General features: G+C 38.2%; 4 protein-coding genes across 4 annotated transcripts; 1 reads left to right on the forward strand and 3 right to left on the reverse strand.

Annotated features, from left to right (window-relative positions):
- Positions 1 to 203: 203 nt before the first annotated feature.
- On the reverse strand, positions 204 to 1183 carry LOC103723221 (uncharacterized). The gene is made up of 2 exons (XM_008814071.6): positions 923 to 1183; positions 204 to 826 (listed from the first exon to the last, which is right to left on the reverse strand). Exons 1-2 carry the CDS (start codon positions 1046 to 1048, stop codon positions 383 to 385), a joined length of 570 nt encoding a protein of 189 aa, XP_008812293.2. The 5' UTR covers positions 1049 to 1183; the 3' UTR covers positions 204 to 382.
- A 1336-nt stretch (positions 1184 to 2519) lies between these two features.
- On the reverse strand, positions 2520 to 3783 carry LOC103723223 (putative WRKY transcription factor 51). The gene is made up of 3 exons (XM_008814072.6): positions 3467 to 3783; positions 3226 to 3363; positions 2520 to 2918 (listed from the first exon to the last, which is right to left on the reverse strand). Exons 1-3 carry the CDS (start codon positions 3745 to 3747, stop codon positions 2720 to 2722), a joined length of 618 nt encoding a protein of 205 aa, XP_008812294.2. The 5' UTR covers positions 3748 to 3783; the 3' UTR covers positions 2520 to 2719.
- An 8513-nt stretch (positions 3784 to 12296) lies between these two features.
- Positions 12297 to 12871, forward strand: LOC103723227 (putative WRKY transcription factor 51). Its single transcript, XM_008814077.4, has 2 exons — positions 12297 to 12547; positions 12676 to 12871. Exons 1-2 carry the CDS (start codon positions 12297 to 12299, stop codon positions 12869 to 12871), a joined length of 447 nt encoding a protein of 148 aa, XP_008812299.3.
- A 1268-nt stretch (positions 12872 to 14139) lies between these two features.
- LOC103723224 (ras-related protein Rab7) lies at positions 14140 to 25441 on the reverse strand. Its single transcript, XM_008814073.5, has 7 exons — positions 25126 to 25441; positions 24880 to 24906; positions 24230 to 24329; positions 23979 to 24125; positions 16228 to 16308; positions 16006 to 16151; positions 14140 to 14633 (listed from the first exon to the last, which is right to left on the reverse strand). Exons 1-7 carry the CDS (start codon positions 25176 to 25178, stop codon positions 14570 to 14572), a joined length of 618 nt encoding a protein of 205 aa, XP_008812295.1. The 5' UTR covers positions 25179 to 25441; the 3' UTR covers positions 14140 to 14569.
- Between the last annotated feature and the right edge of the window lie 1377 nt (positions 25442 to 26818).

Consider the following 26818-nt stretch of genomic DNA (forward strand, 5'->3'; position numbering starts at 1 on the left):
ATCACTCGCTCATAGAGGCTGATATGTTCAAAAGGAAAACAGCACTAGAAGTTGCCTACTAGATGATCTTAAACAAAACAGTCTTGCTTAAAAGTTAAAATCGCCAAGTAAAGACATATACAACCTTAGGATTTCAATTCCAAATGTTGTGTTATTATCTATGTACTGGCAATTAATATTTAATTGAGAGTAGAACGAATGAATTCTTAGAAACTAGCATCATTTATAAGCATTATGAGCATAAAAGTTGATACAAATAATTCCGTAACAGCACAACTATAATATATTTATTAAAAAAATAAATAGAGCAAAACCCAAGGGAGTAGTCTATCGAAGAATACCACTTCGGACGTACACCGCGGAGAACTGGCTTCGTCGCCCTTCAGTCGGACTCTTGTAGCCCGCCCAACAAGACCGACCCCACGAAGAGCCCGACGGCGCCGATCAAGAGGGCGGCGGCGACGACGACCTGCGCGGCCACGAGCGCGGCGGAGTCGTCGGGGATAAGGACAACGGCGGCGACGGCAGCGAGCAAGAGCGGCAGCGACACCGAGGCGAGGACGGAGGGGGAGACACCGGCGGCCCTCTCGAGGAAGCTGAGGAGGCCGAGCTCCTCTGCCTTGGAGAAGAACCCGAGCTTCTCGATGGAGGAGAGCGTGAAGCCGAGCTGCTCGGCCTTGGAGAGGAGGCCAGCCTTCTCAACGCCGCTGAGGACCTTGCGCTCCTCAAGCTTCTTGACCACGTCCACGCTCACCTCCTCGCTGCCCTCCACGAAGATCCCCGCCCCGTACCACTGCTTCGCCCAATTCCCGTCGTACCTATTCACCTGCAATCCAAAATGGGATTAGGGTTAGTAACATACGGTATAAGAGATCAGAAATTGGCCCGTTCGAGAAGCTTGAGGGGTGGGCAAGAAAGATACCTTCTTTCTGGAGGCCATGGCGAGGATCTTGAGGGGTTTGCTCTTGGAGGAGAGAGAAGAGGAGGGGGAGAGGGAAGAAGAGTAGGTGGCGGCGGCGGCGGCGGAGGACATCGTTGACGCCGCCATTTTCTTCGGGGTTTCGGCGAGATTAAGATTAGGTCAGTGGCGTCGATGCGCAGCCACGGGCGTCTTCTCCTCTACTTCCCCCCCTCCTTCATCGGTTTTTCCACCGCCTAATGGCAAATCCCATCGGAGCCAATGGAAGCGGAAGGGGCTTATCCTGTGGGGCCCACATTTCTTTTCTTTTTTATTTAGAGGAGTTCTCGGCACGTGAGATGCACGCATGGAGAGATTGTCAATAGTTATTCCTAATATTAGATCTAGTTAATAATTTTATACTTATTTATGCTAAATTGATATCTGTCCTCTTTTCTTGTCTCTCTTTCTTAGGAGAAAAAAAAAACTAATTTATTTATTATTAAAAAGTGTTTATATGGTTTAGTTTAGTTTAAATAAAGCTAACAGCTGCCGGATTTGCATTATAATAGTGAAGATTATGTTAAATAATATTTTTATATTTTTTTGTGTGATAAAAGCCTCTCTCCTCTTTGATTCTTATTGAGATGCTACAAGAAAGTTATTATTACAATATTTGCAAGATGTGTGTGAAAGGGTTTGTTTCATTTTTTTTTTTTTTTGGAGCACATTCAACACATTTAGAAACATAAGAATAAAAATAAGGACAAGGTTGACTCTTCAAAGATTGTAAAATAATATTAGTTTGACGAACGCTAAATAGAAATTTCCATTATTTTGACTTTGAGCATCAAGTCTTTCAAAGAGTTTAGGTATTTTTTATTAAATGGATGAAGTACACTAAAGCATGTCTTCTTGACCAAAAAAGGAGCAATAACACAAACACCTAAAGTGCTCGATGTATAGAAATGTAGATCCGATGGTATGATTTTTTTACTCTCTTAAGACTTTTCCATGATTTCATTTAGTTATTTGGGTCACCAAATACCATAACTTAATCAACATTAGGTGACAAAATTGTGGTACTTGCAGATTATTCCAATGTATTGTGATTGTTGTTAATTTATATTGAGCTATTTCATGAATCCATCAATCAATTCTTAAGATCTCTTTGAACGATTTTGCTTAAAAAAAAAAAAAGGAAATGGAGAAAAATTCTCTTGGTGGGCTTAGAAAATGGACACTACACACTCTAATATATATTAAATTCATTATTGGGCTAACATAATTATATATATATAAGTTAAGTTCTTGCTCAAACAACAGCAAGATGTCAAAGTATTATCACCTCTTAGGTTCCAAGCCACCCTCAAAGGGAATAATAATGTTGCCCTTTCAAAGAAGGCATGAATCCTCGTTGCCAGGATAATTAAGTACCATTGAGAGTTTGAAATGCTTGTAGCTAAAGTAGAAGTTTAGATCGTTGTTGATATCTCGAATCAAAGAAATGATGGAACTATCATAAAAATCCATACTTTTGCTTTCAATTTATAAATAGAGAGAAAAATTAAAGAGTTTAATTAATTAACTTACTATGGCTGCAAGAACGAAAATCTCAGACTAAATTGGTGCAAGAAAAAGTTTCATTCCACAAGCCAAGCCAAGCTAATCATTTGCACGAGAATTGAAAAGCATATGCAGCCGTACTTCAGCAACAACAACAAAAAAAAAAAAAAAAGCATTGCAGTTGCTTCGCTGGAGGCTATATATCTGCAGCCAGATTTGAGTACTCTGGCTTGTGAAGCAACTGCGTTCAGGTTTTCATGAATCTAGAGGCAATCCGCAACCGGCCACATAAAACCGGCCTGAGGCGTCGTCTTGGGTCGTGTAGTAAACAACACCGGGACTCATGTGGTTGTGCGTCCCCTCGTAGGTGGTTATCACATAGCTTGGGTCTTCTTTGTCTCTTTCTACCCTCTTCTTCACCGGGCAGCCCTCAGTTGAGCAACGGTAGTAGTTCCTGACCAATCAATCAAGTAAAAGAGAGAGCTAGCACTTAGTTAAGCTATATATTCTAATTCTCAGAGACAAACTGAAGGCAAGGAATTTAAATTACGGTGATCACTAGAATGCTTTACGCATGCTATTTTTCTTCAAAGAAAAGGGGTTATTAGAATTCCAATCCTCTAGTTTTGTTTCTGTTTATTGAAAGACAAAACGAAACTCGATCCTTTACTGGTGCAATGGCTCAGTTCCATTGTAATTAAGAACATGGGAACTTCTCATCACCAGAAGCAGAATTCTTTAAGACTTCTCACTTCGTATACCTTGGATTGGGGCTGTTCTTCACAGACTTTTTCCCATACTTGCGCCACTTGAACCCGTCGTTCAGGATCTCAACCTCCGACTTCGTCCTGAATGCGATCCTGGACCCTTCGACCATTCTCAGACTCTCCACTCCACTCCTGCATTTCCAAACCATTCGCATGGTCACAACTAAACCATTAGTGCGTCAGAATTCATGGGGAAAAAAAAGCCTGGTGAAGTAATGAATCTAATTATACTTACCTTCTAGTACTACTACTGCTACTAGTAGTTAAGTTGCTTCCACTAATCTGGCTTGCAGTGTGGTCGGCATCTACCACCATGGGAGGAACTGCAGTACTTTCCGGTTGCCCAAATGAAGCCGGCGGCAAGCCCTCATACAACGAGATGTAATCGGAGAGATCGAATGCCGCCGGTTGGTCGGATTGGAGATCATCATAGACCGAGCCACTCCCTTGTCCAGCTAGGGAAGAGAAGTAGGCCATATTGGCCTGGCCATACAATGGAGTTCCCACAGCCGCCATGATCTCCTAACGCATAGCTTCCCATATATATAGTGCCGGATATGTGCACATAAATTAGAACACATAATTTTGGTGGAGAAATCTAGATTTGTTCGTATGTATCAATGGGCCACCCCTTCCACCGAGCTTCCTTCGCCTAAACTGGAAGCTTCTTTGTTGCCGCTGCTGCCACCATTCATCGCCGCGACGTGCTCGACTTGGCGATTCCAGAGTCGCCGGCGCTTATGACGTGGGGACTCTTCGGCCACTTAAGATTCTGGTGCAAGCCCTCTCAAAAGATGACACGTGTGCTACATGATTGTGGGACCCTTATCCTATCTGAAATAGGTGGGCTCGACTTGGTGGTGGGACCCGCCAAATGATTTCCCGGCACGCCGCCTGGGAAGACTCCTTTTGGCACGGAGTGCACGTTTCTATCCGTTGGATGATGATTTGATGGGTTGGATTGAAAAGTAAGTAGCCGCCGGGACGGCTGCTGAGGTAACCAAAATCGTAAGGTATCTGCCCCACTAGAGTGTCATCATCCCAAGGAGCCGTCCCACGGGCACACTGGATTAAAAGCTTGTTTGGTTTGCAAAAATAATAATAATAATAATAATAATAAATAAAAAGTTGATGGCTGAATGTATGATACCCGTAATTTTTGCATATTTGGATGGCCATAAAAAAACGATACATTGTAGAATAAATTATATTTGGTTGAGCATCTATTTTTTTAAAAAATATATAAAATATTTATTATATTTTTAATAAAGAAAAAGATCTTATTCTATTTTATCTAGAAATTTAATGTCATTTTTAGAAAAAAAATATTCTATTTTTCAATCGATGAAAATTATTGAATTTTCTCATGTTCTATATGATTTTTTTTCATAAAATATGAAAATCTTATTTTTATAAAAAATTTACTTTCTCATTCTCTTCTTTAATAACTACGGCCAAATATTAAAGTATTTTTTCATTTTTTTGTTGACCACACTTTTTTTTTCTTCTTTTTTTTGCAGATCAAATGAGTCCTTATCAGATACATAGCAGATCCCACACATACGAATATTATATACGGTGACTTTCCTAAGTTGTATATTTTCGATCAGGTTGATGCATGAGATGAGGTCTTCAGTCTAGTCTGGACCATATCAAATATGGATGCATGGTACCACTAACATGTCCCCTTGAGACATGGAACATATTGCTAGAAGGCTAATTGCGTTGCAAAGGAGATAGGTGGCCTTCAACATGGATTAAACAAAGTAAATCTTAGCTCTTTGATTTGTATAGACGCTCTTACATGATGTTCATACTCAAATAGTCATTGACCAAAGCAAAGAAAACCAAAGCGAGAAGAACAGTGGATGATAAGGAAATACTTTATGCATTTCTTAAGCTCCGTTTGGAGGAGCTTTTAGAGGGCCAAAAAGCATTTTCTGGCCCTTCAAAAATACTTTTAGATAAAAAATAATATTTAGTAAAAATTTCGAAAAGTTGTTTTAGCTTTTTCAAAAAGCTAAAAATAGCTTTTTGGGAGAAGCTCTAATTTGGAGCTTTCCGAAAAAACTATTTTGAGTTTTGTCGGAAAGCTGTTTTTTTACCAAAATACCCTCCATTTTAATTTTTTTTTTTCTCCCCAAAATACTCCATCGCCGCTTCTTCCTCTCCCACCCATCCCCCTCCCTCCCCCTCTTTAATGTCACCCTTAAGGCCCTCTCCCTCTCCCCCCCCCCCCCCCCCCCGCCCCCCGCCCCCCGCCGCCCCCGACGCCCTCCGCCACTTCTCCCTTCTCTGCTGCTCCCTCTCCCTCGATGCCCTCCGCATCTTCTCCCTCCTCCTCTGCCGCTCCCTCCCCTCCGCCACCGCCCCCGATGCCCTCCGCCTCTTCTCCATCCTCCTCTGCCGCTCCTTCTCCCTTGATCGCCTCTCCCCCGAAGCTTCTCCCTCCGGCTTCACCGCCCACCTTCCTGTCGTCGTGTCGCCGGGAGCTTGATCGCCCCTTCCATGACTGCATGGGATAAGTGAGGCAAGGGAGGAAAAAGGGAGAGGGGAAGAGAAGAAAGAAAGAAGCTAAGAGGGGAGAAGCTTCGGGAAGGAAGAAGAAGAAAGAAGGGAAGGAAAAGAAAAGAAAAAAAAAAGAAAAAAAAAGAGAAAAATAAATAAATAAATAAAAATATTAATAATTGTTTAACCAATTTTATCACCTATCTAGAAAATTTGTTAGAGAGATAAATAGTCATGAGAAGGGTGAAAAATTAATTTATGCTAATAATTAAAATATTTCATATCTTTATTATTGTATTATACTATAAATATAATATTATATTACATTATATCATAATACATTAATATGTTACCTTAAATAATTTAATATTATGTTATATTATGGAAAACTAATTTATGCTAATAATTATAATATTATATAACTTTATTATTGTATTATACTATAAATATTATATTATATTACATTATATCATAATACATTAATATATTATGTTAAATAATTTAATATTATGTTATATTATGAAAAATTAATTTATACTGACAATTATAATATTTTATATCTTCATTAATGTATTATACTATAAATATAATATTATATTACATTATATCATAATACATTAATATGTTATGTTAAATAATTTAATATTATATTATATTATTATCCTATAGTATGCATATAGTACTATATTATAATGATATTATATTATACTACAGTTATATTATACTATATCATATATTTATGTATTAATACATATTATATTTTATTATGATCTGTTGTATAATATTATGTAATGTCCTTTATGGTCATTTTGTCATACAAAAATAATTTTTGAGTTTGTTTACCAAACACATGTTAAAGTGTCACAACACTTTAGAAATGTAGTTACCAAACAGCAAACAACTTTTTATAAAAGCTCTACTTCAGAAGGCTCTACTTCCAACAGTTCTACTTCTAAAAACTCTGTTAAAGGTTTAGAGCGGACTAGACTTTAATCCAATTAGGTCAATTATGATATCTAGAATGAAAGACCACTAACAAGTAATGTTTTGATAATATTGTCACCATTTTTTGAAAGCTTCGTCAAATCTCATATTAGACGTTCACATTTTCATGTGAAGCTATGATCTTTATGGCCATGCACGTCTCAATAGGAACTTTTTTGTCTCATGTACTAAATAATACATCACATCAACACTGACCAACATTTTCAACCCTCAAATTTCTTCTTAAAAAGATGCTCAACTTTAACAAAGAAGTGTTCTTCTAAGCAGGTTCCTTGGTCAGCAGTCTCCTATTTTTAGGATTCATTTGGTTCACAAAAAATAAAATATGAAAGTATAGTTAAGAAAAAAAATAAAGAAAAATTTTTTGTTTGGTTGGAGTTTTTAAAGGAGAGAGATGAAAATAAGATTACTATATTTCATAAGAAAGAAAAACTCACTATGAACATAGACAAGCTGCTTTCCTACGAATTAAGAATTGAGATCTTTTTTTTTTCTTTCCAAAACTACCTTTAGGCCTCAAAATTAGTCGATAAGATCTTTTTCTTTATTAAGGGTATAACAGATATTTTACATAATTTTTTCAGAAAAATATATGTTGATCAACTAAACATAAGACACTTTAGAATATGCCACTTTTTTATGGTAACCAAACATACAAAAATTATTTTTTTAGGCATCATATTTTTAAGAATCAGCTTTCTAGAAAAAAAATATCTCAATGAAAAAGAAAATTCCATGAGTCAAACAAATTCTTAATGATTTGCCTCCTCGATGCGATTTTCAAATTTCAAACGAGAAGCGAATGGTTGACTTCAAATTGATAGCCGGCTTTAAAAAGTGGCCGAGCTATCACAATCCAGCATATTGTTAATGTAAAAAAGGCTGCATTAACAGTATTTTTTCATAGTTTATATAAGTATCTTTTTCGTATATGCCATGTAGTATTTATGCAGGACATTGCTGGACAAGTGCCTGGTCGAAAATTTTTAGCAAACACCTGGCAAGTTCGGCATGTTCTTTAACTTGAATTTTTCATGGAGCGCATTTACCAATATATTACATGCCTCTTTAAGTAAGATCTGCATTGTTAGATGTATGCCTTAGAAGCCAATCTGGCTGACATATTATTTATTTTCGGACATAGTTTTGTACTTGACTTTGTTATTATTTAATAATATTGGGCATTTTTTTCATTCATGTTGTGTATGTGTCCATGAATTATTCAAGAAATTAATAAGATGATGATACATATTCTTAAGAGTTGAGAATTTGACCCCATGTCATTGGTGATTAATTCCTAAATGTTCCTGATCGATGGATCATCACGAGGACGGTGATTGAATTAATAAGACTAGTCTCGAGTCCACAGTGTAGGGACATTGAAGTGATAGTGCAGGTGCTTGTTAGAGAACAAGGGTACCGAACATGACCAAAGCAAGAAGTCACTTGGATATCTATTCACTCGTCAGTGACTTACTTGATGTTGCAGTAGTATGACTGGTTCTTTGAACTATAGTGCCTCGGCTATTTACAGTAAGGTTGCTATAGTTTGACTGTATATATACATGGTCTCTAGCCATATGGGTCCTTATGGTGCAGATTGGCTGCAGTAGGTTCACTGTAGGAGTAGGGTGTACACCTACATGGAATCTATTGACCTTGGTAGATAATGAGTGGTCCTATGTGATTTATGAGACAGAGTTTGAAATACCTCGGCCGAGGCAGTATGTACAGTATAAAAGGAGTTTTCCGCTCTCGAACTAAAGTTGAATAAATCTTGACATATGACAGATGATGAGGTTTGACGAGTTATCCATGACCTCCGTCTTGTGGAGATCTACGATAGAAGAACTGTACTATACGATAACTGCACCTAGAGGTTCATCTATTCTATTCTGCTGGATTGCCACTACATGCTGCTAGGTGTCACTAGTAGATGGTGAGACTCATAGGGATTATCTTGATGGTCAATAATCTCTGGTGAGATGAGTTGGAATTGTTCCAACCAATTGAAAGAAGTTTTCAATGATATTGTGATAGGGATCATAATATGTCTCACTACCAGACAGAATATAACCTATGGGGTCACACACATTAGATGTTTTGATCGATCCGATGATTGGATATTGATTTGGAATCACAATAGATTATGATTATCAATTTGATTGATAATTGGTTTAACCCACTAAGAGTTAGTGAGTTGAAGAAGGAATAATTGCAATTGGATTGCAATTTGATTGAATCAATTGGGCTTGACCTTATTAGATAAGGTTTAAGAGTCCTACTTGGAGTAGGACTCTAGATACTTGGAGTAGGACTCCTAGAGTCCTAATTAGATTAGAACTGAAAATTATAAGAGACTACTTGGAGTAGGACTCCTAGAATCCTAATTGAGTCATGATCTAAAGGATAAGGATTAAAAGTCCTTATCGGATAAGGACTCTTTGTGGTCATCTAATCCTCCTTAGAGTAGGATTCATGTACCCAAAATAAGTTTGGCCGCACGCCCCTACTTAATTTGGTTTGGAGCATGCATGAGCCCAAAAGAGAGGAGGGGCGTGTGCCCCTCCTAATTTGACTTGGGCTAGGCGTGAGCTCTTAATTTTTAGGAGCTCCATGCCTAGGGCATCCAAATAAAAAAGGAAGAAGGGGCCGGCCCCCTCCTATCTTTTTCTTTGGTGTGCATGCGGCCTCCTTTCTTCCCTATCCTTCCTCCACCGCAAGAAAGAAAAAGAAAAGAAGAGGCGGCCCTCCTTCTCTCCCTTCATCCTTCTTTTTTCTCTCAAAAGCAATCAAAGAGTTGATTGAAAGAAAGAGGGTTTCAACCATCAAAGGTGAAACTATCTACGAACGATTTTTATTTTGTTCATGAGATAAACGACCGTGCATGCATCTTCCGCTGCGATTTTAATTTTCTACAGTATGCACGGTTTTCAAGTAAGGTCTGCACTCTACACAACAATGGTGCATTTTTGCTTGCACTTGACATATACAATATTAATTATGACTCTTGCATGCATGAGAAATCTCTTTCAAAACTGTGCTAAGTGAATAAATTATATATTAATGTATCTTAAATTATGAATTAAGAGTAATGTTTTTCTTTTTATTTTTTTAATTTGAGAATATTAGTAGGAGAACTACTAATTATAGTTTTGTAAGCACGGACAATGGAAAACACCTCCTAAGACCCTAAAGATGAAACTCACTCAGATAGAGGACGAGTGCAACTGGTTAGCTATAGCAGAGTCATCTACATACATTGGAATCTCTATGATGTTTCCCATATTAGCTCACAAAACTATATTGTATTTCAAAAGATACAATGAGCTTTCTATTTACAAACATGATACTGCATCAAATAATCATGAACATGGTTTTGCATTAGGATAAGTTACATGTTAGGTCGGCGCACAAGGACTCTGCATAAATCTAGGATGGGCACATTAATATTCGATGAACTCCACCGCTAAATTATAATTTGGATGGTACCAACCTCTTGCTACTCGGGCAAAATAGATCGTGGGTTCGATTCGGATTAGAGTTCTTTCCGAGGAGTAAGATAGGGATTAGCCTCTTCTAATCTCAAATGAGAAAACCTAATATGTGATGGATCCCATAAGCGTATTATTTATGGACCCGGTTCGATTCGAATTAGAGTTAATATTCGATGAACAGTACTCCACCGCCAAATTTTAATTTGGATGGTACCACCTCTTGCTACTCGGGCAAAATAGATCATGGCTTCAATTCGGATTAGAATTCTTCCCGAGGAGTAAGATAGGGATTAGCTTCTTCTAATCTCAAATAAGAAAACCTAATCTGTGATGGATCCCATATAGCATATTATTTATGGACCCGGTTCGATTCGGATTAGAGTTACCATTCGATGAACTCCACCACCAAATTTTAATTTGGATGGTTCCACCTCTTGCTACTCGGGCAAAATAAAACGTGGGTTCGATTCGGATTAGAGTTATTCCTGAGGAGTAAGATAGGGATTAGCCCCTTCTAATCTCAAACAAGAAAATACTAATCTGTGATGGACCCCACAAATAGCATATTGTTTATGGACCCACATTTACTGCCAAACAACAGCATTCCTCCCTTGAGGATCGAGGAAACTTCTAACCTATATCCCATGAGGCGTCTCATACCATCGCCGGCTGGTGTCCAAGTCATCCCAAACCCCTTCTTCTCGGAAGGTCGGAAAAGGAGAAGGCAATTGATGAAGGCGGCGACTTCTTTCGTCTCCCTCGTTGGTATATAGGTTTTTCGGAGGATTCATGTTGGCTGTTGGTGGGTCCTTCTTGACATTCCTAAAACAAAACAAGACTTGTAATCTGAGGTCGTGCTGCGATTACTGATCCGGACGGGCATCGCTTTGAAGTCCCTATCAAACATGGAAATTTCAAGGAAATAGACTGCTTTGTTCCTTAGTAGAAGTCGTTACCTTCGTCAACAGAAACCTGTAGTCCTACATATGTTATCCCATCAATTGGGTGTGGTTTTACCTGTTAACCACAATTTTACTAGTTTTGATTACTTTAAGGCCCGGACTCCAGAGTGATTGCTGCGCAGGGTTGCCAGTTGTTTGATACCTTGGTGCCGGGGGCGGAGTTGCGAGTGGCCTGGTCGAGACTATGTTGTATGTGGCATATTATGAGAGTGAGGGAGGTCCTTCTACAGGGGGATTCCGCGACGATCATTGGGTGATCCAGCAGGTCTCGGGAGGGGTCGGCAATTACCATCCGCTGCTGAGGGACATCAAGGCCATGGTTTGCGATAGAATGGCTATTCAGGCGCTGCATATTTTTCGAAAAGCCAATGGGGCGGCCGATTGGGTGGCATCCTTTGTCACCAACCACTCGGAGGACCACTTATGGGTGGGCGAGGTGGAGGTGCCCAATACTCTTCGGGATGTACTGCTTTTTAATTTTCTTGGTTGTATCCGTACACGTTTTGTATGATACCGCCGTCCCAGGGAAAAAAAAAATCTACTTACTATAAATTAGATCGTAAAGAAACAGATATATCACCATGCACAAAACACTAAAATGAATCATAAAATTCAAGAGCCGTTCCACAACTATGCCATTCTTGGCGACCTCGTAACAAATGGGGAGGTGGCTCAGGCATACTTTAATTTCTTTTTTTTTCTTTAGTCATGGAGTATACGTGCTTCTCATCTTTTACGTACCCGTGCTGAAAAAAGAAAGGGAGTGGAAGCATCGTAGTTTCGCAGCCAAACAGACTTCACCATGGTGGAGAGCGTTTGAGTTTGACATGTACACCAATAAAAAGCAATTGATAATTCGGACCTTTAGTCCTCGTCAAATAACCCTAGTAGTTACACTCCCATATAGGAAACCTAGATCTTTTGACTTCAGGTTATCGAACATCACATCGGATGCAACTGGTAGCAACATCAAAGAACCTTCTCGCCACCATGGTAGGAAACTTCCCTGGAGCCATGCATGTGCTGATTAGAAGATAAGCACTATATAAGATGGAGAAAAGGCCACAAATATTTCAGGGTCACTTCGCAAGTTATGGCAGCTTTAATGGAGCTTTCAGATGCCACCATGCTCCACTCTTCTCTTCTGCTGTCAAACGACTCGACCGGCTACGATTGCTGGGATTTCATCTCGGCAAACTCCACCAACCAATCAGTGCTCGAATATTCTGATCGCATGGCGTTCGTTGATGAAGGTTTGTTTGAAGAGCTGCAGCTACCGACAGTGATTGCTCCGGTGGAAGTCACCGGGGAATCCAGTGGAGACAGCACGAAACATAGAGCGATGTATGCGTTCGGATATGCTTTTGATTAAATTGATCTCGTTTTGTTTTCTTCTCTTTTTTCTCTTGATGTTGGTAGATGCATGGAGCTCTCATCTTACGAAATCCATTCATTTGATTTTGGTGATTTAGGCTATGTGGGGGTGAGATGAAGAGGATGAAACTGGACGCCGGGTGTAGGATTGGGTTTAGAATGAAATCCGCGGTGGAGATACTGGATGATGGGTTCAAATGGCGGAAGTATGGAAAGAAGTCGGTGAAGAACAGCCCGAATCCAAGGTATGGGTTGCAAATTTCGCTAGATCTTTTTCGTTTTCTTGTAAACTAACACATTGAGTGGCATGAGCTCAACTAATAAATTGTCATTCTTTTGAGAGAAACAAAACTTCATTATTAGATTTTAGGTTCTCGAATCAAATATGAGACACCAGCATGCATGTTCTATAAATTGCTCCCATCATAACCATGACTAATTAATCATTCTCCCATTATTTATTTATGTTATCAGCTTACGATTCTTCATTTGTTCTCACGTAATCCGGCGTAGTCTTATATATCATTACCGAACTGTTTATCCAAAGCCAATAAAACTTTTTGCTGCCATCCGTTCTGATTATTTGCTCTTTAGCATGGTTTGGTGTGCTTTTTTCCACCGTGGAGAAATCATTGAAAAAAATATGTATGCTTGCAGGAATTACTACCGCTGCTCCAGCCAGGGTTGTTCCGTAAAGAAGAGAGTGGAAAGAGACCCTGGAGATTCAAACTATGTGATCACGACGTACGAGGGAGTACATAACCACATTAGCCCTGGTGCTGCATCTTACAGTCGGTGCATCTCTCTCTCTTCTTGATCCCTCCAGATATATATATATATATGGTCATAAGCTGCTAATTCTTGGAACTGCCATAAATGGCGTCATATGATCTACCAATTGGATAGCTACTACCTCCCCTTTTCTTCGACATGCATCTGTATATGCCTCGCATTTCAAAGCATGTATCAGCACAATCGAGCCAGACCCAACTCGCGGCACCCCCACCTAGAAGCAGACATTTTGGCACGTCTAACGAGCAACGCCAGTCGGTACTCAACTTGATCGTGAGACCCAGCCAAGCCTGTAATGCGGTTGCATCAACATGAGCTCCTTTGATAGCCACACACGGTTTACGGAGACTCAAAGCCATTTGTAGTGTGACAAGTATTTCAGATGAAATTTAACAGCTGAAATATATGTATCCACAGAGTACTCTAAAAAGTTCTTTTTTTCTTCTGTTGTTTTTTTCGACTCAGAGGATGCTCCCAGAGTGATACAAGACTATCTAATCCGTAGCCCATTAGCTAAACATGCCCTCACTGAAACACCAAATCGCCTCGCCTCGTACCATAGCCTGAATGTCCTGAAACTGCTGAAATGTTTTATATACAGTAGACATTCAGATTCTGCAAAAAATTAAAATGCTGCTGCTTTACTGGGAAAAATAAAGGGGAAAAAAACAGAAGCAATTCCCGCCCTGGAAATTGTAAACAAGTAAAACCCAACATGGTGACTTTTCAAACCACACGAGGGCATGATTTAAAGAATGAACACAGCAAAATGGAAACAACATTTCTGATTCAGCGACCAATCCATTGTACAGCACAAACAATGAATCAAACAAGCAACAAACCAAATGATCATATTTTCGGTCAATTGTTTAGCATCGCCAACAAATGAAGCAGCAGCAGGCAAGCATCCACAGGAGCAACAGACATCGCCAGAACCTGAAATACAGATGGTCCCCCACTGTGCCACCCCATGTTGCTTTCTACATCTCCATTCTTTCCTTGTTTCCCCTTTCCTACAAATCACTCAGCGATCAAAACTAGAAACTCATACAATGATCTCAATATAGGAATATAGTGTACAAGTGCACCAAAGAACAGAAATGGGCAGCATCCTTAAATCAAATAAGCAATATCTCGATCAATCAGCAGAAAAAAAGGGGGCACAAAGAATTTGATTTATGAATGCTGTAACAGCGCATGCTAACAGGCACATCCTCTGCTCTGCTCTGTTTCTGAAATAGGTTCCGGAATGTTTTGGAAGTATCTGCAAACAAATATATATATGTATCAATAAAGCACGAATTCATTAAAAAGATGTGCTAAGCAATGTCGAAGAGATTAAAAATGCAAAACATAAGCAATACATTCAAAAGCTGCGAAACAGTCATTTATATTTATTTAATTGAGGGAAGATACTTGCCACCCTTATGCCTTACAATTCTGCATGATTATCTAATAAAGTTATTTATACTGCTAATCAATAAAATAAAATAAAACATCAGACGATCTGATCTATAAAAAAAGAGCATCATTTACAAGTAGGTAATGATTGGAAGTGTTATTACTTTATGAGCCTACTGAATATGTTGATAAACTCTGAAAAACAAACTAGACATCGGAGAGCCGTATGATACCTGTATTGGCTTGTACCATCCACTAACAGGTGAGAAAAGTTGGGGTCCACTTCATGATAATAGTTTAGAAAACACGATGATAATAAAGCAGAAATTGTAGTCATAATATTGTTAGCATATATGTCTTTCCATGTTCATAAACTTATAAGTGACAGGCAAGCTTTGGCACAATGGAAAGGTTGCTCCTCCATTGTGGAGCTGGAGGTTACAGGTTCGAAACAAAGAAACAGCCTCGAACATACGGATAAGGCTGCATACATCTATACCCTCCCAAGACCCAGCAATGGCATAAGCCTTGTGTACTGCCCTAACCCCACCGACCCCCATGCCCCCGACCCCCGACCCCCATGAAAATCAATGAAATTTCACCTGGATTACTGGGATTATACTGACCAAGCTCATCATTTAACTGATACCCCGTGATTTAAACTTGTCATTAATTCAGATATCATTATTCTTCATGCTTATCCAGATATTTGATATTTAACAGCAAATCAATTACACCATTATTCTCTCTCCTTCTTTCCTCCATTTTTTTTCCAAAAAAAATAAAAGATCACTGCTTCTTTGTGCTTGTTCCAGCGTTCACATCTAACAAAATTGCTAACCTTGTAAACCAAAAGATAACCGAAGCATGGTCCATAGTCCAGCTCTTACCAGTTAAGGGCAATCACTCATGCACATGAGAAGCAGAGCTTTTTATAATCATGATTTCAAAATAGTCCAAGATCAGTTGCACATAGCATGCCAGAAGAAATCCATATATAAGAATAAACTTCAACAATATCTATTATCAGCAACCACCAGTGATTAGTTCACTGGAAATGCACCATTGCCATATACAATCCACAAGGAAATATTGACTGATTGGACGTAGTAGACTAAACTAGACAAAGGTCCTATAGATTACATCGATAGGCAGCAACTAAAATTTAAAGCAACACAATCAGATTTGTAGAAACAAAGTCAACCATGCACATAAAAAACAGATGGTTTACTTACATGTCCTGATCACGATCATGCTCTAGAGCAAGTTTAGCGACACAAAGGAAGGCAGCATCAACATTATAATCCTCTTTTGCCGAAGTTTCAAAATAAGGTATGTTTCCTTTAGAAGCACACCACTCTTTTGCTTTTTTCTCAGAAACCTATAGAAGTGAAAAGGGTAAGAACACCAAAGGTATATGACCAACTTGAGACCCACAATTGAAAGTCAATCCTTACCACTCTGCTGTTCCCACCATCTACATCAATCTTGTTTCCAAGTAAAATAAATGGAAATGTTTTAGGATCTGATGGGCTTGCCTGCAGAATCATAGCATATTAATAGCAGTTAGAAAATAGAATGCACAACCATAACCTACAAAAATGCATGAAGGCTAGTGTTGCTCGACATTGGAGCAAGTAAAGTGACCAAACCAAAATTCAGAGTCAAGGATTCAAATCTGTAACCATAGGGTTTCGGTTTCATGATTAAAGCAATCCAAAACACTACTTATACTAAAAAATCATTAAGTTAGACCTCCAAGCAGTACATACATAAGGTTTGTCACTTCCCAGGACATACTTGACCAAGTGACTTAGCAGGAGTTATGGGGTACTTCAAAAAAAAAAAAAAAGAAGAAGAAGAAAAGAAAAATTAAACAGGCTAAGGAATGGGGTGGAATATGACAAGCTGCACAAACTACCAGCTACAGTGGTCCAACGGTAACGAACTATAAGAGAGTTCCTTCATACAATATTCATCAATCTAGCAATCAATTAAAGGAAATGTATTTACAAATTAAAGTATCCAATCATGCTGAGAGCCAATGTGATGAAATCCTAACACATATACCAGAAAAAAGTTCACCTAAAGACCAAGGTAGGTGTTTCCCACAGGAAACTAATTTTATGCACTTTCAAACTGTCTCTGGAAATAAGGAGCACAATCATGAAAATATAATAACCCAAGGGAAAAATGAACATTATTCAATATAGAAAAGGCATGCTGAAACGAAAGTCTGAATTTTTTTTTTTTTTTGGTTTGGGGGGGGGGGGATACTGAATTATGTATAATACACATATCTACCTATATGTCGGACATAATCCAAGCAACAAAATATGCACATGATGGTTTATAACCTTTTTATATTTTCACACTACATGGCAACTATGAGACTAATCATTTTTAAGTGATTCTCGTTGCCATTCTCTCTAGGGACATTAAATATGGCACTCAAGGTTGAAATCTAGTATAATCTTAGTTCTTGGGGTTTACCAACCATTAAGGGAACATTAGGTCAGGAGAAAACAAAACAAATAGAAATGCCTTCTTATCTTGGATGATAAGCAGTTATAGTTAACAAGGAGGATGATCAGAAAAAGACCAATGTTAAGAACACGGTCCAAAATTAGATGTCCTGCAATACCTTAGCACCTTAATATCTTACATACAGCGAATGGTACATGTGAGAAAGGTTCTCCGAATGGGTACAAGGAGATGTACCGGTCCGTGACCAATTCAATACAACATTGGTACATACTGTACCAAACCAAGGTGTATGGGAACGAAGGAGAGGAAGGGAGAGGACTAAGAAGGAGAAAGAGGGAGGGAGAGAAGGGGGAGGGGGAGGAGAGGAAAAGAGAGAGGCATACATCATCACGGGCCCTAGCCGGCATCATCATCACAGAGCCAGCATCGTCGTAGAGCCGCTGGCGATGGCGCAGCATCGAGAGAGAGGGGCGAGGGAAAAGGAAAATCAGGAGACCAGAATCAAGAGGGAGATAGAAAGACGGGAATCAAGAGATCGGGAGAGAGAAATCAAGAGAGAGGGACAAAATCGAGAGAGGTTTTTATAAAAAAAGGTTCAGTTCGGGAGCCGAATCGACCTCGGTCAGGTTTAGTACGCCTTAAACCACCTGGTTTGGGATGATTCGACATTCCTTCAATGCGGGCATAGATAAATCATACGATATCAACGTGTACATGTTGATCCACTTGGAAATATATTATTTGTGCAAGGTTGTTCTGGAAATATATAGGACCTTAGGACTAAAATACAAATAAGAAAATTTAATGACTAGGTTGCAAATACGAAAGAATTAGGATACCTTGTGCTTGTCAAATCTTATCCATTAAAGTCCCACCTAGGGGTGTGCACATGTCATTTTGGAGCTAAACCTGAAATCAAACTGATTTAAACTAGTTTCCTAAAACTAAAACCAAAATCAAACCAGCAATCTACAAAAACCACTTGAAACTGACCCGAAAAATTCGATTTAGTTTATCATGTTGATATTTAATGGGCTGGGCTAAGTTTAAATATAAAAAAATCTATTTTATATAGGGTTAATATTCAATGGACTGGACTAAATGGGCTGAGCTAAGTCTAAACATAAAAATTCTAATTTATATATAGAAAAATATATGAAAAAAATTAAAAATTGAAATTTATATATATAGACATATATGGGTCGGGTTAGATCAGTTTGAATATATATATATATATATATATATATATATATATATATATATATATATATAGATAGATAGATAGATATAGATATATATACATACATACACACATACATACATACATACACATAGGTCGGGTTGGGTCGGGTCGTTTTGAATCATATTTTTAGAAACTCAAACTAAAACCAAACCAAATTTTTAAAAAAATGGATATAAATTGATTTGAAGAGACCGATTCAAGATGGGTTCACAGTTCAGTAGGTTTCTTGCACACCCTTAGTGCCACCTCATACTTATCCACTGAAGTGCCATTTCATGCTTGCAACAATCCAATTGCCACCATGCTTGCCACCTTATATTTATCCATCCAATTGCCATCTCATGCTTCTCAGTTTATACTTATCCACTAAACCGTCACCTCATGCTCGCGACATCCTTGCTTATTTATTGAATTGTCATCTTGTGCTTTATGAATCAACAACTAAGTTTCTAAATGCTGACACCTAGCATTTACTTTTTATTGGATGCATGCATACTAAAATGAGCTTGATATATCAGGGGAGGAGGTTCCAGTGTTCTACCATTATTGTCAGAAGATCATTATAACCCTTCGGGTAGGCAACTAAAGAACAAAAAAAGAGGAAATGAAGAAAGAAGTGATGAGGATTGGCAAATGCAGAATTGGTGTTACAAAGGTTTTTGGATCTGATATACATATGAATGCAAGTACACTTACATAATAGCGTCATACTATTTAAGCCATTGTTCATGGTCTGGATTTCAAAATCATGTTCCTTCAATCTCTTTACTCACAATTACTTCTAAATCCTTGGCTCCAATTTGAGTTTGAATCACCTAACTGATCTTAATTTCAGCAATTTTTGCTATTTTATGAAAATCTGATTGTATCTATCCTTGTCTTCTGAAAAGTTCAATATTTATGGATTGAATTGAAACATCTCATTAGGCATTGAACCCTTGACCAACGGCTACAATAGTTGGTTTCCAATGAACCCTAACCAATGAGCATAATAGTTGGTCATTAGTGAACCCTTAACCAGCAGAAATAATAGTTGGTTGCTAACCAATTGGTATCAACTTGATTCTAGAAAGTTATTTCAAGTGTATTCTAGTGTTTTCACCGTAAAATGCATAATGCATTGGTAAATGTTAACTCTTCTTATTGTCAGTGTTTCAAAATAAGCCATCTTGAAAATGTATCTATTTTGAGAGGCTCCTTGAAAATGTCATTTTATAATTGTTTGAGTATCATTAAGCGCCAACTTTTATTACTTCCATCATTTTAATATACTTGACCCTACTTTGTTCACTATGTTTAGCTACTTACTGAGACGTGTCACTCACATTCTATTTCCTATGTGGAGACTTGTGGGGTTAGCCTATTAAAAAGTTTGAAGTACTTTTATGTAGATACTAGACCCACTACCTTAAAAGGACTTATGTGCGGAGGTAAGGTTGCTCCACTATGATATGGGTATCATGGGTTCGAAACATGAAACCAACCTCTCCCCATGGGGACCTTCCCTAGACCCTACAATGACCGAAGCCTCATGCATTGAGACAGCCTTTTTTATGCACATATATGTGAGTGGATCTTGTTTTGGTTTGGGTTTATGAGATGTAAACTAGTAAAAGTTTAATTTGGATGATAATTTAGTTCACTTTTTGTGATCACATGGTAATTGTTTTCATGAATATGTCATATTAAGGATAAGTTCTATGAAACTATTAGCTTCTACAAACAATGATTGAGTTAAATTCAAGCCATTGATAGTCTGTAACTGCACTCAGACTTAAGACTTGGTCGAGCCATAATCATGACATGTTTGATCCACAAAGCCAACATAATCTGTTAACACATGATGAGTCTAGAAATGAGAACACGTTTAAAACACCTGTGGGATGAGAAAACATCAGATAAGACTCATCACTCCATCAATTGAAATGTTGTCACATGCTTAGGAGCATATCAGGATCAAGCTGAATAAGTCTGTCCATCCAATCACCATGCCAAATAGTTAGGGCTACAAATGGGTCAAGTTGGACCAAGGCATGCTTGACCCTAACCTAACTTGATTTCATGCTCGGCTCATGATTTTGGACTTGGACCCAACCTATTACCTATCAGATTAGGTTGGTTCAGCGTCATGTATGACCTGGATCCAACCCGAAATGTTCGAGTTTGAGTTGAGTTCGCAATTCAAGTCAAGCATCTAGATATTCTTTGAAAGCTAAACATAATAATTAAAATTGGATATAAAATTATTAAAAATTTCAACAAAACTAAAAAGAGTCAACTTAAATTCAAAAACGTGTACTTTTATCTAGGTAACTGATCATTCTTAAGCCTATAAACTATGATTTTTAAAATATATATTGCTATACTTGACGACATTGCAAATAAGAAGCCACCAAAACAAACAATCAAATGCGATTTAAATACAATTAAGTGAAAATAGATGCAAGGAGATGTAGTTGTTGAGATGAAAAAGAAGAGTTAGTTTAAATGACAATTCATTCAATGAACTGGGAAAGATGTTTAGACTGAAGGAGGAAGAAGTTTATATGATTCAGGTTTTTGGGTTGGGCTGGATTACATTTGGTTTGAGTCGGGCCCATTTTTGTTGACCTAAATTAGACTTGTATGGTATACAAGCCGAGTCAAGTTAGGTCGGGTCGAAAAAATATAAGACCCAAACCCAACTTGGAATTTAGATTGGGTCCGCTTTTTAAGCCCAATCCAATCCATCGGGTCTGGACCAGGTTGGGTCATAGGTTGACCAGGCCCATTTGAAACCCTACCAATGGTCTTACCACAATGGAGCTTAGACAAAAATCAATAAGAACCATGAATGCCTCTTACAATATTCAAGTAGCAGAAAATCTTAACATCAACGTACAGTGAAATTTTCTCAAGTTGTCATACAACAAAACTTTTCTGGTTAGAATTATTTCCCTGCACCCATCATCAAAGGTCTAAACAGTTGACCATTTAACAAGACTAAAAATAAAGAATGCTGATAACTGCAGTAAACAAGAAGGGATAAAAATCCAATTAGGATGACAAAAAAGTGCCAACAGGTACAAGTGGCACCTAAGTAGGCAGATAAGTTGATACTTATAAGTAGGTACCATGTCAAAGGTGGTCTATCTTTATATGGAAATATAATCTTTAGTAAAGAATTAGAGAGAAAATTAAAATTCTTCAAATGATCAGCAAAAGTGAACCTAGAGCCAGACAGTCTTGGGTGCCAATTGGTTAGACAGAAATATGAAGTTTAAAATGATAACTTCGCAAGAAGGCACACATAATCAGCTGCTTGGATGAGTGTTAGAGAAACCACTGATGATATTTTGTGCGACATTAGGCAGCAAAGTATATGTCTTCTGTAAGATGTTTAACTAAGACAGATTCCTTTATAGTTGTATGTAGCTGAAATTGTCTACCGAGAAGTTAAGTGCAACATTGATATCCTGTTTGGCAAAAACAATCAGTGAAAAGGAATTAGATTAAAGAGGTGGCAGCATTGAAAATCTCCATTTCTACTCATTAGAGAGATGAAAGGTCAGGTCGGGGAAGTAGGCCACTTCAAATTGGATGTAATAGGAAAATTTTGAAGAGCTGGAAACCAATTGGATAGAGAGTGTAGTTACAAATGGATTGGAAATTGTGTTACTCCAAAACTTTAGCTATTTGTATAAAAACTTGAATGGTGGAGGCCACATTCTAGCCAATTCCATGAATGCTGCAGGAAGGATGAAGGTTGAGATGTCCCCAAAAATTGGATGAGGGAGGAGGAGGATATTGAGCACATCTTTCAGACATGGTATACTGTACCACTCGGTACCGGTCGGTACCGGATGTACCGTACCAGTACTGGTACATCAGTATCGGTAACGCCTAGTGTACTGCATACCGTACCGTACCGTACCATACCGACACTCGGTACGCCTATCTAGTGCGGCATCGGTACGGAGTCCGGTACCGGTACGATCAACCTTGCTTCAGAGGCCTTGCCACTCTTTGAAGGTTGGGTTTATTCTCAGCTTAAGGATGAGACTTGAATGATAAGAATATAATGGAGATGATGTCACGAGATGGATATTGGTGTACATAATGGGCCACAGTGGGGTAAAAAGAATTCGCAAGGAACTCTGGTTCTATAGGCCTTCGAGAGGCCAGAAGCATGGTGGTTTTTCAGTATGTCCTAGGCAGCTGGAAGTAGAAATGGCTGAAAAGACTTAGGAGTCTTGAACCTTTTTTTTAAGAAGCTAAGAAGGAGAAGGCCATGTCCAATATTGCACTTCATGACTATTATTGATCAGGGTAAAACATTCTCTTGCTCTCATAAACCCTTACCAGCCACCTCTGAAATTCCATTCATAAGCATGACCAATAAAAGCAAGTTAACATTCTTTTTACTTTCTCAAATGGAAACAATAATAAAATAAGGATGAAAACAAATCCTGATTAAATTTCTAGATTTCTTAAAGACCCTCAAATTAATATCTCAGTGACTGATCAAGTTGTGTATAATTTCTGATGACATAAAACAGATTCTATAAATCATGGGTGCACTTAGAGTTTTTGTGTTGCTTTATAGATAGAAACCACCGCACTGTCCTTGATGCCTCTAATCCATGATATTGATATTCAAAGACAACTGCTAATTTCTTTCCAATTTACCCTTGAAGTCACAAATTCTTTGCAAAATATATTTAATTCTATTCGATAAGATCCAAGAAATCTTCAAAGAGATTGATCAGAAAAAAGTGTAGTAATGAAAAATACCTAGAACAAAATTCAAACTGATAAAGAAGACTAAAATGGTATATCAGACTCTTTTCACTTTCTACCATATATGGGCATGCCTATCAGTTTTCAAGAGGGCAAAAGGATATCTCAACAGAGCATGAGCCAATGTAAATGTGAGGACCCGTGCGGGCGTGTGTTTAGTCCCACATCGGTTATTCGCTGGGTAGATCTTGGGTACTTATACAGGATCAAGGAATCCAAATAATACCTTCCGGCTAGCCATTTGGTCTTGGGTTGGTACAAATGGTATCAGAGCGGACCCGGCCCATAACCTATGTGGACTAGGGGACACTGCAGCACGGATCTATTTGGGCTGATCACGGGCCAATCGTGGTGTTTATGATTAGATTTGAATAGATATGAACCCTTAGCCTGACGAGGACGTCAGGGCTTGAACGGGGGGAGTATGTGAGGACCCGTGCGGGCGTGTGTTTAGTCCCACATCGGTTATTCGCTGGGTAGATCTTGGGTACTTATACAGGATCAAGGAATCCAAATAATACCTTCCGGCTAGCCATTTTGGGTGAGGTCTTGGGTTGTTACAGTAAATGCCCCTAAGAGAAAAGCTATATAAGGTAAGATTTAGAATCATAAGGAGGAGGGGAAAAGGAAGTAGGTGCAAAGATAACTAGCTAAGGCAAAAGAAGCAAAAAAACAGTACATTACTAAAGCATTGCAAACCTGGTTAAGAAACTCCTCGTGCCAGTTGTCAAGAGTGTCAAATGACCTAAGAACATTCACATCATAGACCAGTGCACAGCAATCTGCCCCTCTGTAAAATGCGACGCCAAGACTCTGAAACCTTTCCTGTCCTGCAGTATCCCAGATCTACCAAAGAGGCAAACATCAAAAGTTGGACATAAAACTTGAAAAAAAAATTATTTTTAAAAAAAAGGAATAAGTACCAAATAGAATGAGAATTAAGAGCTCACTTGCAAGGTGACAAGTCTGTCATCAACAAGAATCTCCTTAGTAACAAAATCAGCACCGATTGTTGCTTTATATTGCTGGCTGAACTTCTTGTGTACGTATCTAAACTAAAAGTCAAGCCCACTAGGACGATAAAACATAATTAAAGTTTCAACAAGTATGACCACAAGACTGACATATTTAAGAGCTATGCCAGACTAATACATTTAAGCAGACCAGGATTCATGTACAGAAGAGGAACTGCAAAGGTGCAGCAACGGAACAAAATAAAACGATAACTTTTTTTTTCAGATTATATGCATTGTTCTTGATATAAGTTTACATCGTTTATTTAAAATAACAACTAGAAAAGAAACAAAAGAACGATAGGACTCTTCGAGAAATACTAGGTTGCCGAGATAAAACCCTAGCTCATAATTCCACAGTCCCTCTAAATTTGCAACAACGAACAAGATTTTTTGTTGAAAATTTAAAAAAGAGCAAATTTTATTTTAGCAAATAGAATATGAAAACCCTAAGCAAATCTGCATTGCCTCCAAAAGCGCACGCACTCCAAAACCCTAGCGCAACAAGCACCCCGCAACAAATCAGAGCTGAAATTAATCAAAAAAATATAAAAAGGAAATGTCACGAACGACATGCGAAAGGATACTGGTTCATCAACGACGTCTTCCCCACACTGTCAATCAAACCAAGAAGCATAGGATAGTTAGAGAACAACAACAAAATAAAAGAAAAAGAAAAAGAACACTAGGTTAAGAAGAAAGAAAGAGACCGCGAGACCAAGGCGCATCTCCGAACCCTAGAAATCGCATCGATTCAAAGCTAGATCGATAGAATATCCCGCGAATCGATAACCGAAAGAACTCGGAAAGAGGAATCAAGGGAAGAAACTTACCCGCTGTCGCCGAGGACGATAACTTTGAGCAAGGTCCGCCTCCGCGAGGCCATGGCGGAAAGGCGGTTTCGATCCAAAAAGAACACTAAAAATAAAGGAGAGGAGCAGTGAGACCTTTTTAATAAATCCGGAAAAAGCCCTTCCCGTGTTCCCTTTATTGGAGAGAGAAAGAGACAGAGATCTCGAGGGTTCCGTTCGGTTCAAGCACGGCGCGACGTGGGATGGGCCGAGCGAAGCACGCAAGCGTAAGCGCCAGGGAGGCTTTAATTTGAATGAAATTAAGGCGAAAGCGCTGCTTGATGGGATCTTGTGCCGTGGTTTACCGGGCTGTTGATTGTTGCCTTCTTGATGGGATCTTGTGGATCAGACGGCTAGTGATTGACACCACAGTTTATAATAGAATTTTTTTTATAAATACTCTTTTAAAAATTTAAATTTGTGTAAATATTTTTTATTTATATTTATTTTATATTTTTATTAAATACTATTTTTCACAAACATTCTAAATATAACGATTTTTTTAAGCCATTAATAAAAATTATATTTATTTTAATTAAACATAAAATAAAATTTTAAAATTATTATTTTTTCTATCTTATACATCTATCTATTAAAAATATTTTAGTTATTTTAATTTGAAATTATAATTTTTTAATGATAGATGACGTAAATATATATATATATAAAAATAAAAAAATAGAATAGTAAAATAAATATTTCATCAAAATATAGATGTAAATATTAATTTAAAAGAATATTTATTAAAAAAACTTTTTATAATAATAAAGTATATTGGATTGGATTCACGGCTCTGTTGCCCATTCACGCGTACCTTTTCCTTTTTGTTATCCATCTATTTCATCTTTACTCCGCTCTCTAGTCTTTACGCCAACAGCCGCCGTAGAATTGGAAGAGCGAGACTTAAATGCAAAGGCCAGTGTGCTGACGTTTGAGGACACTTCTAATCTCCATTGCCCTTACATTTGGCGTTACGACTGGCCATTGCTTTTTTCCTTTTGATACATGCTGTGGATGAGATCAGGGAAAGCCTGTAAGTAACTATGATTGCTTTTGAGCCTTTAGATGCCCCCTAAACCCCAAAAGCCAACCCCCAAAAATAACAAGGAGAAGATGTGCATACATTGATACTAAGATCCAGCATTTGAGATCATCCCTGAACGTCCTATCATCACAGCTATTGCATTTTAACTTGGAACTTTGTAAACTACAGCTGAATCATCTAGTTCAACCGAACCAACCTGGGACATCAGTTTCCCAGACTTCCGGTCCATCTCCGAGCGTCTGGAAGAAACCTTTGCAAAGCCAGGCAAGATTTTCCAAGAAGCCAATGAGGCTCTAGATTGGGTGGCTGCTTATGTAGCCAGTCATTCCAATAGTACCATGTGGGTTGGAAATAGGGAGTTGCCCTGAGCACTCCGAGGCATTTTGTTTTTTGACTTTATGCGGTGTAAAAAAAAAAAAGAGCCAGACAAGGCTATATCCGACAACATGTCAGTCTCTCATGAAGGATAGAAATTTTACCACCATCAAATATTCTTTCTTCAAAAAAAAAAAAATCCTACTTTTTACCATCGTCAGACAGTATTTTTTTTTTTGGCTACAACGAACAATTCATACAATTCTAGCATAACTACATCCAAAAAAATCAAAAAGTAATAAATCACAAAATGCT

The sequence above is a fragment of the Phoenix dactylifera genome, chromosome 1 (assembly GCF_051530095.1).
Source record: "Phoenix dactylifera cultivar Ajwa chromosome 1, Ajwa_hap1_PhDact_Kaust_v1.1, whole genome shotgun sequence".
NCBI classification, from domain to species: domain Eukaryota; kingdom Viridiplantae; phylum Streptophyta; class Magnoliopsida; order Arecales; family Arecaceae; genus Phoenix; species Phoenix dactylifera.